At 50.9% G+C, this 13,594-nt stretch overlaps 1 protein-coding gene across 3 annotated transcripts in view; it reads right to left on the bottom strand.

The window, feature by feature from the left end:
• Nucleotides 1–1,567: 1,567 nt before the first annotated feature.
• The window catches only part of CHRM3 (cholinergic receptor, muscarinic 3), a 24,805-nt gene continuing 12,778 nt past the window's right edge, over nucleotides 1,568–13,594 (bottom strand). The window contains exons 2-3 of one of the 3 annotated variants that reach the window (XM_015562355.1): nucleotides 1,803–3,628; nucleotides 1,568–1,624 (exon numbers count right to left, since the gene is read on the bottom strand). In XM_015562355.1, the coding sequence (XP_015417841.1) occupies nucleotides 1,837–3,609 (1,773 nt within the window). In that variant the 5' untranslated portion in view covers nucleotides 3,610–3,628 and the 3' untranslated portion in view covers nucleotides 1,568–1,624; nucleotides 1,803–1,836. Of the gene's footprint in view, nucleotides 3,629–13,594 lie in introns of all 3 variants that reach the window. The other 2 variants (XM_015562354.1, XM_006761250.2) reach the window with 2 other exon arrangements.

Below are 13,594 nucleotides of genomic sequence, written 5' to 3'. Positions count from 1 at the left end.
CAAGGTAGATGCCCTTGACCGGAATCGAACTCGGGACCCCTCTGTCCACAGGCCGACGCTCTATCCACTGAGCCAAACCGGTTTTGGCGCTAGTCTTGGAATTTTATTTTCTGTCAGTGTCGGCCTCATGATGGGACAACCCAACAATGATAGCAGCAACAAAAATGATACCAACAGTAGCGCCCCCACCCCCACGCCCAAATAGAACATTTAACATTTTGGTCAATTCCGAGAAGAATAAAAAAGTCATTTAAAAAAATGTAAAAAAAAACCCCCCCCAACAACCCCCAAATCCATTTGAAACATGACTTTTCAAAGTGTCATGCTTTCTGTAGAAGACACGTGACTGCCTAAGCCCCTCCACCCCCCCAGGTGAGGCCACAGGATGGACCAGGAGGAGCTGGGCAGAGCTACGTGACCAAGGGGGAAAGTTTTCACCGGGGTGATGCCAGCTGCTCCTTCCTTCGCCCTTCCTCGCGAGCCGGCCTGCTTTCCCACACACACCGCTGTGCGTGACTTTCCCGCGTGACACGATCATTGCGTGGGAAGCAGCTCGGGTAGCAGCAGCCTGGTTGGGGCACATTCAGCATTGGACGATTCCATTCGAACCTGGGGATGGGGTTCAGTGTTGGAGCTCGCAGGGGCCGCAGGGGAGGGGGCTCTGCTGAGGATATCAAAAAAGGAGATGGTGGACACCCAGTCCGGCCAAGTCCTAGGGCTTGACCTTGATGCCAGGTTGACTCCTCGGCCCAGATCTGCGGGAGGGCCGGGCACACTCTCCAGGGGGGGTCTTTGTCAAACGGCCCTGGGTTTGGAAACGTGACTCTGGGTTGGGTTCGCCTTTCTGTTGCGTTAGGGTCTGGAGAACTTCAGTTACCAAAGTACTGATAGCACGTCTTGTGGGAATACCTTGCCAGTTCGAGGATTCCCACTATATCGTAGACATGGTGTGTGTGTGTATGTGGAACTCGCACACACTCACACATATCCGCATCCTTATATATTTATTTGTACAAAACTTGAACTGCACCCAACAGGACTCGGCAGGAATCAAAAAATCAAGTCCACAAACAGAGTTTCACAACACACCCAAGAGGAGACGGACAGCTCTCCTGGGGCGAGAAGGTGCAGCTTAGCGGCGATGAAACAGCCTCAGGGCCGCGGGGACAGTCACCTGGCCCTGTCCACGCGGAACCCCGAATCCACACTGTTGGGGTCCGTGTGAAGGACGCGGCATCGAGGGCAGCCAGCTGTGTGGCCCTGAAATTCCAGGACTCACGGACATGAAAAGAGGCAAGCATGGGTGTCGAATGGCCATGAAGCAATTTTTTTCCTCTTTAAGAAAAAACACTGGAAGTCTATTTCAGAGTCACTTTCTTTATATTCAGTAATACGCTATTTTCCCCCTCTGAATTAATATTTGACTTTTTTTTTGTATTAAAATGGGTTTATCCAATGGTTCAGTAAACAGGCAGCTTTCTCATCTGAGTGATAAGCACATTATTACCAGGAATCATCCTCCCCCACCCCCCACGGACGCCCTCCGAAGGCCTGTGGGCTGGCGTGTGTGTTGGGTGACGGCCATTGACCAAGTTCACTCTACAGGTCCTGCGTGGGCACACACCTGCAGGAGGTCATGGCCATTGACCAAGCTCACTCTACACGTCCTGCTTGGTTGCACAGCTGTAGAAAGTCATGGCCATTGGCCAAACTCATTCTACAGGTCCTGCTTCAGGTGCACACCTGCAGAAGGTCATGGCCATTGACCAAGCTCATTCTACAGTTCCTGCTCAGGTGCACACCTGCAGAAGGTCATGGCCATTGACCAAGCTCACTCTACAGGTCCTGTGCGGGCACACACCTGTGGAAGGTCACAGACTGTCGCTGCTGGTACTGCTGCCTGCGTCGCCGCCGCTTGTCGCACTGGCAGAGCAGCAGCATCTTGAAGGTGGTGCGGAAGGTCTTGTTGCACAGGGCGTAGCACATGGGGTTCACGGTGCTGTTGATGTAGCACAGCCAGTAGCCCAGGTTCCAGTAGTTTTTGGGGATGCAGCTGTCGCAGAAGGTGTTCACCAGGACCATGATGTTGTAGGGCGTCCAGGTGATGATGAAGGCCAGCAGGATGGCGCTGAGGGTCTGGGCGGCTTTCTTCTCCTTGATGAGCGACATCCGCTTCCGCTTCGTGATCTGGCTCCGGGTCTTCAGAGCAAACCTCTTGGCCAGAGTGGCCTCCTTGGAGGACAGAGGTAGCGTGGCCGTGGACCTCCCCACGGAGGAGTTGGCGTCGGACGTCTTGTCCGGGTCCACGGCCGACTCTAACTCGATGGGAAGCTTGGAGAAGCTCTTTTGAAAGCGGCCTCCGTCGTCCATGCTCCTCTGGGCCTGCAGCTTGCTGGCTTTCCGCTCCACGCCCGCCGTGCCCAGCTCTGGGTCGGGCACCCGCAGGCTGTCAGGGGACGGTGGCGCGGTGGAGTTGAGGAGGGTGCTGTGCCCGGGCAGCTTGAGCACAATGGAGTAGATGGCCCTGGTCTCCGAGCCGATGTCCTCCTCGTCGGAGGACGCGGAGTTTTCCAGGGAGGCCGCCGCGTCGTTGTTGTTCCAGCTGTCGCTGCTGCTGTGGTCCGGCTCCACGCGCTGGGCACTGGGTGCCCAGGTCTTGGTGGGGAACCAGAAGTCGCAGCAGCCGCACCGCCTGTGGGCCGATCGCGCCACGCTCTGCTGTTGCAGCTCGTAGCTGCTGCAGCTCCGAGAGCTGCCGGTGGTGGGGACAAAGTTTTCCGCCTCTGCTTCCGTCCCGGAGGCCTGCAGCCCGGCCAGCTCTTTGGTACGCTTTTCCGTTTCCTTATAGATCCGCCAGTATAAGATGGTCATGATGGTGACCGGCAGATAGAAGGCGGCGATGGCCGTGCCGAAGGTGATGGTGGGCACGGTGAGGAACTGGATATAACACTCCCCCGGGGGCACGGTTCTCTCGCCCACGAAGTACTGCCAGAACAGGATGGCAGGCGCCCAGAGGACGAAGGAGATGACCCAGGCCAGGCCTATCATCATACCAGCTCTTTTCGTGGTCCTTTTGGCTCGGTAGGTGAGCGGCCTGGTGATGGAGAAGTACCGGTCAAAGCTAATCACTAGCAGGTTCATGACGGAGGCGTTGCTGGCCACATAGTCAATGGAAAGCCAGACGTCGCAGGCCAAGTTCCCCATAGCCCAGCGATTCATGATGATGTAGGTCGTAAACATATTCATGGAAATGACCCCGATGATCAGGTCGGCGCAGGCCAGGCTTAAGAGGAAGTAGTTGTTGACGGTCTTCAGCTGCTTGTTGACCTTAAACGCCACGATGACCAGGATGTTGCCAATGATGGTCACCAGGGCCACGACCCCCGTGAGGACGGCAATCAAGACCACCTGCCAGACGGTGTGGCCTCCCAGAGGGTCGCTGATGGTGCCATTGGTAGGACTGGCATTCCCAGCTGCCTGAGAAACGTTGTAGCTGCCAGAATCAGTGGCCGTGCCCGGGGGCAGCCCTGCACCTGGGGAACCAGGAACCCAGAGGGAGCTGAGGTTTGGCAACAACGGCAACGTTGTATTGTTATTATGCAAGTTCATTGTGACTCTCGGACATAGTCTGGGGAGAAAAGAGAGAGAGAAAAGAGTTATCGTTTCATAAGGAACACGTGACTTCCTAAACATCAGGAGGTCTAGGTGGGACTCGAATAAAATAAGGATAAATCCAGGCCAAAAGCCTTCCGTTTAAGGTGCTTTTTCCTGAGAAGAGAATTATCATCTCTACGCTCAATGCTCTTTTCCTTATCCTGACGCACACACAGCCTTTGTGCCCGAGAGTTAGTATGTTTTGAGTCAAGGGTGTTCATATTCTACTAGTGCCCTGGTGCACAGATTTGTGCACATTGAAAGGAAATTAATTAGAAGGTGGGTGGCAGGGCGGGACTGGGCTAGAGGGCCAGACACACCCGGGAACCAACCTCTAGCGGTTCCTCCCGGGCCAGTTGCACCTGGGGCAGCCACACAGCTTGAAGGTCATGTGTGGAGTGAACGGGGTCCCTCCGGCAGGTGGGGTCCCTGAGCCTGGCCTGCAGGGATTGGGCCCAAACTGGCTCTCTGACATCCCCCAAGGGTTCCCGGATTGCGAGAGGGCAGTTCTTGGGTGATGCACCCTGGAATTGGGCTCCTTCCTTTCTAGTTTGGGGGTGCATCACCGGAGAATTGCTGCTGCCAAGTCACTGCAGCTCAGCAGCTTCTGAGTTGAGCGTCTGCCCCCTGGGGGTCAGTGCGCATCATACCAACTGGCTGATCGGATAGTTGCTTAGCCTTTTATATATATAGATAGGCACTGAGTTGACATACAGGTGCAGACACCTAAGGGAAGACATACTTTAAAAAAAAATCTTTTTATTGATTTCAGAGAGGAAGGGAGAGGAAGAAAGAGAGAGAAACATCAATAATGAGAATCATTGATCTGTTGCCTCTCCCCGCCCCCCAGGGAGGATCGAGCCTGCAACCCAGGCATGTGCCCTTGACCAGAATTGAACCCCAGAACCGTTCAATCTGCAGGCTGATGCTCTATCCCAGTGGTTCTCAACCTTCCTAATGCCGCGACCCTTTAATACAGTTCCTCATGTTGTGGTGACCCCCAATTTTACTGTTACAAATTGAACGTAATTAAAGCATAGTGATTCATCACAAACACAATATGCAATGATTCGTGCTTCTTCCCTATTCGGAATCCAGTATGTACAGTATCAAAGGGACTTTTTTTTTTTAAATTCCTTATTGTTGAAAGTATTACATATGTCTGCTTTTCCCCCCATTGACCTCTCCCCAGTCATTCCCAGCCCCCAGCACATGCCCTCACCCCCCTAACTGTCTGTGTCCATGGGTTCTGCTTACATGCATGCATACAACTCCTTTGGTTGATCTCTCACCCCCCCTTCCCCTGGCTTCTCTCTGAGGCTGGATGGTCGGTTCGATGCTTCTATGTCTCTGGCTCTATTTTAGTTCATCAGTGTATGTTGTTCATCATATTCCACAAACGAGTGAGATCATGTGATACGTGTCTTTCTCCGACTGGCTCATTTTGCGTAGCATCATGCTCTCCAGGCCCATCCATGCTGCTGCGCGTGGTAAGAGTTAAAGGGGCTTGTTTTGGGGCCTGTCTTTGAACTGCCTTCTTTGGGAAGGGCGTCTGCCTCTGTCCTAATTCATTACAGGATTCCATAGCTGATGTGAGTTGCCTTGGTCGGGTGAAGGCAAGACCAGAGCCCGCCACTAGGTGGCGAAGCAGCCTTGGAGAACAGCCCTACCACAGGCAGGTGCCAATGCCAAGGCCGGGCAAGGAGCCCCAAGGTGCTGATCAGATTCCCAGCTTAGTTCGCCATCCCATCCATCCGGTCAACAAACCCTCCGTCAGCTAATGTGTCCTTCAAGGGGGTAAGATGCGTTCGGACTTGCATAGTCAGAATCTGAGTTGTTGACTCCGGCTACTCGTGCCCAGCTGCCAGGAGGAAAGACGTGCCCTAATATGGTGCCGTTGCTCATGTTGCGAACAGAACATTCCAGGTCGCCAGCACCGGAACAGCATTCCCTTTAACAAGGAGAAGCTTGCTTTTAAAAGTGCCCTGCTGCCTCCCTTCACAGTTTTATTCCATTTGACCACAAAGGGAAGGGTGCTGGGAATAGTGCCGTAGAGCACGCCAGCTGCTGCGGAAACACCATGCATTCCCTCCGACACACAAGCCAACGGGCCTCCTGGTTATTCTGCATCCGCACCACGAAGAATACAACCTTTTGTTATTAGAATTTCTAGAGACATGGCAATACAAGGAGAAACGCACGCAAAGCCATTCTTTTGCGACATTCATGAGGCACTAGGCCCCGGAGGCACCCTGCCCTGCAGGGGAAATGAGCCCTGTGCCTGCGGACAGGACCTGCTGCTGCGTCACCACGGAAGGTTTCATTGTTAGGTCTTCAACGCTCTGAAAATCTGGAAGACCGTGCGTTGTTGTGATGGAGGATCTTAAATGATTCATTGAAAACGCTGTCCCAGGATCTCACTTGTATGTGGACTCTAATGAACAAAATAAACTGATGGAAGGTGGGGAAGCACAGGACTTGGTTGGCATGTCTGTAAGGAGGATTCTCTGAAAGGTCGGGGGCCTCTGAGGGGGACCTTGATGAAGGCGGTAGCCCCGACCTTGACTTTTTCCAAACAAGTCTCATCCCCCGGGTGTTTTACTAAAATCTCCATGTTCAGTCTTCAAAGACCCGACCTGGTAGAAGCATGTGCTTTCTCAAGGATGCTTACCCTGCTGATTGTGTCTAGAGATGAAGTTGAGGTCAAGCTGTTGTTACAATCAAAAGCCAATGAGGCAGGCAATCAGGGCTTTTTGCTACTAAAGCAAATTAGTCCCTTAGCCTTCTCTTTCACAGAAATGTATGTCAAAGTCATCTGTTCAGGGTCTGCTGGTCAGCCCCAACAATGCAAAAAACAGGCCCAGAGGCATGGAAGCATCGCACAGAATGACTAATCTCAGAGGGAAGTGGGGAGGGGGAGAGAGATTAACCAAACAACTTATATGCACACTAGAGGCCTGGTGCATGAAATTCGTGCACTTGGTAGGGGGTCCCTCAGCCCGGTCTGCGCCCTCTTGCAGTCCAGGAGCCCTCAGGGGATGTCCGACTGATGGCTTAGGCCCTCCCTGTAGTTGGACATCCTTAGCGCTGCTGTGGAAGTGGGAGAGGCTTCCACCATCGCCACTGCTCTTGCCAGCCGTGAGCCTGGCTTCTGGCTGAGCGGCGCTCCCCCTGTGGAAGTGCACTAACCACCAGAGGGGCAGCTCCTGCATTGAGCATCTTCCCCCTGGTGGTTAGTGTTCATCATAGCAACTGGTCGCTCCAATGTTTGGTCAATTTGCATATTAGCCTTTTATTATATAGGATGTGCATAACCCATGGACATAGGCAATAGGGTGGTGAAGGGCTGGGGCTGGGAGTGGGGGCGGGTAGAAGGGGTCAATGGGGAAAAAAGGGGACATATGTAATACTTCCAACAATAAAGTTTTATTTACTTTCTCCTTTTTGTAAAAGTGTATTTTTATTGATTTCAGAGAGGAAAGGAGAGGGAGAGAGAGATAGAAACATTAATGATGAGAGAGAATCATTGACTGGCTGCCTCCTGCACGCCCTTGACCGAAATCAAACCCGGGACTCTTCAGTCCGCAGGTTGACGCTCTATCCACTGAGCCAAACTGGCTAGGGCAATAAAGTTTGTTGTTTTTTTTTTTTTTTTGAAAGGGTATGCCAAATATAAAAAAAGGGAGCAGATACATTGCAATAAGAAAACCAGGATTCATGAGCTGAAGATACCAATGACACTTATTACTAATATTAACAAAACTGGCCAACATTTAATGATGTCTTCCAAGAGCTTTACCCCTAGTCATTCTCTTATTTCTTGGAAAACCTTATGTCGCAAGTACCATTATGATCTCATTTTATAGAAGAGAAAATGAGAGAAGAAGAGTCTAATTAACAATGTCACACAACTGATAAAAGGAACAACATCTTTGAAATCAAGATCAACCTACCACCGTAGAATAGGGGGACATGTTAAAATATGTCAATAGGATCTCTGTATTTTTAAAAAATTTTTTAAAAAAATATATTTTATTGATTTTTCACAGAGAGGAAGGGAGAGGAATAGAGAGTTAGAAACATCGATGAGAGAGAAGCATCGTTCAGCTGCCTCCTGCACAACCCCTACTGAGGATGTGCCCGCAACCAAGGTACACGCCCTTGACCGGAATCGAACCTGGGACCCTTAAGTCTGCAGGCCGACGCTCTATCCACTGAGCCAAACTGGTTAGGGCAGGATCTCTGTATTTTGCTGCACAGTAAATACCTATATTTTATTTCTGGTAAAAATTTTTAAAAAATTTATGAAATCATTTCACGTGACTTTTCTAGTTTTCAGAGAGAGGAAGTAGAAAGCCCCATGCAGTCAGGATTTCACATCTGTTTTATGACTGAACTCCCATGCGGTCACTGCCCCTAAAATAGGAACCGTCTCCAGATGAAAGAACGGAGCTGGTGGCCTTCTCTTTGTGTGACAAGGATACTTGAGTCATCACCAGGAGCACAGACTCCTGGGACAGCGAAGTCAGTAAGCAAAATCAGAATGCCATTCAAGTTCTCCCTCCATTGATGTGTTGGCTTTGCTAAAAACAGCCCAGATTTCGCCTGAATTGTACACTAAGCAAATATGACTGCGCGACACATAGGAAACAGATGTTGATTTAAGAAAAAAACAACAACACCCACTTATCCATCATCACTTTTTTATATAATCAGCTGAAACTAGCATCGAACCTCTTTTCTCGAAATTGTTTAACGTCTACCCATCAGAACAAAGCCTCGAAGTTTCCATGGTGAAAAGGGAATACTTTATGTTGAAAGCTCTGTACGCTAACAATGCTTTGGTGAAACTCCTTGTCGACGATAAAGTTATTTTCAAGCCTCTAGGGCCAGGAGCATTCAGAACTGCATTTCTGCTCGAGCTGTGGACACGTGACACATTCGCACAGTTAGTTTCTGGCTCATTCTACCCATTCTCGATGGCAAACGATAGGTGTGGGTTGTTCGTTAGACAGAAACATGAGCTCTTGAGTCTCCCTTGCAGAAATACATTCAAACAGGTGTACGCACTTCTGAATGGATGAACAGTCTCTTCCAAGTTGGAGAAAGACAGCACAGGGGTCCAGAGCCTGGCCCTAACCAGTTTGGCTCAGCGGATAGAGCGTCGGCCTGCGGACTGAAAGGTCCCAGGTTCGATTCCGGTCAAGGGCACGTACCTGGGTTGCGGGCACATCCCCAGTAGCGGGTGTACAGGAGGCAGCTGATCGATGTTTCTCTCTCATCCTTGTTTCTAACTCTCTATCCCTCTCCCTTCCTCTCTGTAAGAAATCAATAAAAAAAATGTTAAGAAAGAAAAAAAAGGAAAGCATTTACCGTTTAGGCAACTAATGATGAAAAGCAAAGCAAACAGATAAGCAGACCCAGACAACCGTCAGGGTAAAAAAAATCAAATGACAACAACAACAAAAAACACCAACAGGTGTGGGTTTGATTCCTCATGTGACCAAGGACTGCCGTTGGCTATGTCTCGTTCACACCATCTCCCTGCCTCTCCGCATCCAGGAAGCCCTTCTGACAGTTTCTGATGTCTCCTTAGGCGACTTGTTTACCTCCGTGGAGGGTGAGAAACCGTGGTCTGGGCCCAGCCTCTCTCGGCTGGTCTCATGCTGTTCGGCCTGCCTGCGACCGCGGCTGTGTTTACAGTAGCCACATACTTGAAAGGCCGATTAAACCGCACCTTCGTCTGGAGGTTGGAAGACAAGACATCCGATAGGCCCCTTCCCTTTGCTTGCCCATCGGAGAATTTCACCTTCTGCCCAGCCCTCCCTCCTCCTCCACCTCCGTTACCAAGATGACATGCACACATGGCAACTTCTCTCTTTTTTTAAAAAAATATATTTTATTGATTTTTTACAGAAAGGAAAGGAGAGGAATAGAAAGTTAGAAACATCCGTGAGAAACATCCATCAGCTGCCTCCTGCACCCCCCCGCCCCCCACTGGGGATGTGCCCGCAACCCAGGTACATGCCCTTGACCGGAATCGAACCTGGGACTCTTCAGTCCACAGGCAGACGCTCTAGCCACTGAGCCAAACTGGTCAGGGCTGGAAACTTCTCTTTGTGCTGGGAAATATTTGGGGCCCGCGGGCTTCATGTAACACAGCAAGTCAACAAAAACAGCATTTTTTTCTTTGTTTTACCCTCTTGGAGACAGCCGGACGTTTGCAAATCTGCGCCCAAAAAAATTCTATAGTGAATCCCAACAGATCGTCAAAAGTTAACAGAAACCCTAGCCGGTTTGGCTCAGTGGATAGAGCGTCAGCCTGAGAGGCCTGAAGGGTTCTGGGTTCGATTCCGGTCAAGGCCACGTTCCTGGGTTGTGGGCTTGATTCCCAGAGCAGGCGTGTGCAGGAGGCAGCCGATCTGTGGTTCTCTGTCATCATTGATGTTTCTAGCTCTCTCTCTCTCCCTTTCCTCTCTGAAAAAAACCCCACAAAAAACAAAAAACTTAAAAAAATTAACATAAATCTGTTTTACCAAAAAGGCAACATCAGGTTCCGACATGTGTCACCAAATCCCACATCCCTTCCTAAGTCGCCTGGGGAACGTACTAAGACCTCACACTGCAAGCCCTGGCAATGGCCCCGGCCCCCCGGGGCCAGGATCTGACATCTGCTACCTGGTATCATTCCAGGAGAGGCGGGCCGATGCTGAGAGACCATCCGAGAGTCCGTCCGCGTCAGAGCGTTAGCAGATCTGCGGTCACTCCCGCTGCCCGTCACTGAAGAAGATACTGGGGGTCAGGGTTACAGCCACAGGCAGGCAGGTGTCTGATCTGCTGCAGGGACAGGCCTCAGAGCACCTGCCCTGGCGGCCGGGCCTTTGTAAATGGCTGAGGTTGTCATGCTGCCTGCTGCTGCCCCCCCCACCCCCACACCACGCGTCAAGAGACAATCACTTCACGCGTCAGGGTGGCGGCGATGAATGCTAATCACCAACAAACGGAACAAGCAGTGACTGTGCTCAGTTCCTGAACTGCATAGATGTTAGACACGGAAAGCATCCTGGGAATTTTGAAAAGCAAACGCCATGGCCAACGTTTCGTATTCTAACTGGTGGTATTTGAGTCATTTAAAGAAACGGGATGCCTGTGGTCCTGAAGGTTTTGTTTTGTTTTGGTTTTTAAAATAAGATCCTTAGCACGTTACCCCGGAATAACGTCTGTACCTCGGTTAGTAACAATCCTACATCGAACATCCTGTCCCCGATGAATGGTGTCCACGCCCACGACCAAGCCTGCCCCTCCAGGCCCGTCAACCCCATATTTTTAAAATATATTTTTTACTGATTTCAGAGAGGAAGGGAGAGGGAGATAGAAACATCAATGATGAGAGGGAACCATTGATTGGCTGCCTCCTACATGCACCCTACTGGGGATCGAGCCCGCAACCCAGGCACGTGCCCTTGATCAGAATTGAACCCGGGACCCTTCAGTCTGCAGGCCGACGCTCTATCCACTGAGCCAAACTGGCCAGGGCCAGAAACCAAACCTGTACTGTTTTCAATTCACAGTTGCAAGTCTGCGGATGCAGAGGGCCAACTGTATGCACTGATCTATGCCATTTCATAGAGGGGACTTGGGAATCATGGGTTTCGGCATCTGCGAGGGCCTAGACCCCAAACCTTGAGGGTAGAAACCAGTGTTTTTCTTTTTTTTTAAAAAATTGATTTCAGAGAGGAAGGGAGAGGGAGAGACAGAAACACTGATGATGAGAGAGAATCATGGATCGGCTGCCTCCTGCACGCCCCACACTGGGGGTCGAGCCCACAACCTGGGCATGTGCCCTTGACCGGAATCGAACCTGGGGCTCTTCAGTCCGCAGGCCGACGCTCTATCCATTGAGCCAAACCAGCTAGGACTGTTTTCTATTTTCTATTATTATAAATAAATAAAAACACTCCCTAATCTAATACATTCATTTCATGCCTTGAAACTTAAAAACCACTGTTTGAAACTCTAAGGATGAGAGAGAATCATGGATCAGCTGCCTCCTGCACGCCCCCTACTGGGCATCAAGCCCACAACCCGGGCATGTGCCCTTGACTGGAATAGAACCCGGGACCCTTCAGTCCGCATGCTGACTCTCTATCCACTGAGCCACACTGGCTAGGGCAGGAGCTAGGTATTTACTGGGCATTTCAACGACTTGTTTATTCCCTAACTGTCGAGTGGGTGCAAACCTCGCCCTCCCCCGAGTTCCTGATGTGGGTGACACGGCTGGACGGGAACTCGGACGGTCGGCTCCCACCCCACTACTGTCACACCTGAAGTCACAGAAATAGAAGTCATTTGGTTAAAAGGCCGTTTCCCAGCGGTTGGAGGGGACCGGCAGCCCATTTGCATATAGATAGAAAGCAATCCTCCTGCCGCTGGTGGACAGCCTGGCTCTTAGTCAAAAAGCAAAAAAAAAAAACACACCCCACACCAATTCACGTTATTGAACGTGAGCAGGAAGCAAGTGTGGGAGCAGGTGGGTGTCCCCGTCATCTCACTGCTCGGGAACCTGCCCTAAAGCGGCTTGGACCTGGGACTGGGCACAGAGGCGCCCGGAGGCCGGGGGAATGAGGCAACGGATGCAGAAGGAACCAGAAGCAAGACCTGAATCTTGTGATTCCCTCAGGGAGAGGTCACCTGGAAGGTCATCTCCTCCGCAGCGTAAAGAAAATCCTCCTGCCCTGGCCGGTGTGGCTCAGTGGATAGAGCGTCGGCCTGTGGACCAAAGGGGCCCGGGTTCGATTCCGGTCAAGGGCAGGTACCTCGGTGGCAGGCTCCTCCCCGGACTGGGCCCTGGTCAGGGCGCGTGCAGGAGGCAACCGATCGATGTGTTTCTCTCACATCGATGTTTCTTTCTGTCTTTCCCTCTCCCTTCTACTCTCCCTAAAAAAAAAAAAATCAATGGAAAAATATCCTCAGGTGAGGATTAACCCCCCCAAAACACACACACACCAAAAAGCAAAAAAAACCCAATTAAAAAAAAAGTTTGACAAAATTATAAATGAAGGACAAGAATGTGCCAAAGATAACGGCTTGTCACCGGAGAAGCTCTGATTCCCACGGGGGTCAGGAGTCGGCGGCACAGGGCAGGGACCACGCGCTCCGCACACAGGGGAGCCCTTTAAACCACGCGGTGACAGTCTGTCCTGGACCACACGCTGGCAGAGTTAATTCTTTCCCCTCATTTCCATAAAGGTCACAAGCAAACAGTGAGCATGACAGCCCAGGACAAACGGCCCGGCACATGCGGATGCCAACGCCGGCTCACCTTCCGGCAGGACGCCGCCGAGAAGAAAAGAGAGTTCTGCTTTAGAATCTTACTTTATCCCTGATACAATATAGAAATATAATCTGTGAAAACCTCCATAAGACCTGATTTCATCAACGACACCTCGTAGATTGTCTCCAGAAGCTTCTGGGCCAAGTCCCACCCCCGCCCCGGGCCCCAGCGAGCTCCCTGTAGGTCGGCCGCCCTCCAGCCTCAGGTCCTGAACTTCTGACCGTCCTCAGAGAAGGGCTGCTTGTCACGCAAACTTTGAATGATGTTGTCCCTTTGTTTTTTTAAAAATATATTTTATTGATTTTTCACAGAGAGGAAGGGAGAGGGATAGAGAGTTAGAGACATCAATGAGAGAGGAACATCGATCAGCTGCCTCCTGCACACCTCTCCCTGGGGATGTGCCCGCAACCAAGGTACATGCCCTTGGCCAGAATCGAACCTGGGACCTTTCAGTCTGCAGGGCGACGCTCTATCCACTGAGCCACTCCGGTTAGGGCTTTGTATTTTTTAATAATATATTTTTATTGATTTCAGAGAGGAAATCATCCTTATGGGCTGCCGCATAAAACAAAAACAAAAAACAATGGAAAAACATCCAGGTGAGGA

Source organism: Myotis davidii, unplaced genomic scaffold (assembly GCF_000327345.1).
Source record: "Myotis davidii unplaced genomic scaffold, ASM32734v1 scaffold174, whole genome shotgun sequence".
Lineage (NCBI taxonomy): Eukaryota > Metazoa > Chordata > Mammalia > Chiroptera > Vespertilionidae > Myotis > Myotis davidii.
This window is presented reverse-complemented; position numbering and strand designations above follow the sequence as displayed.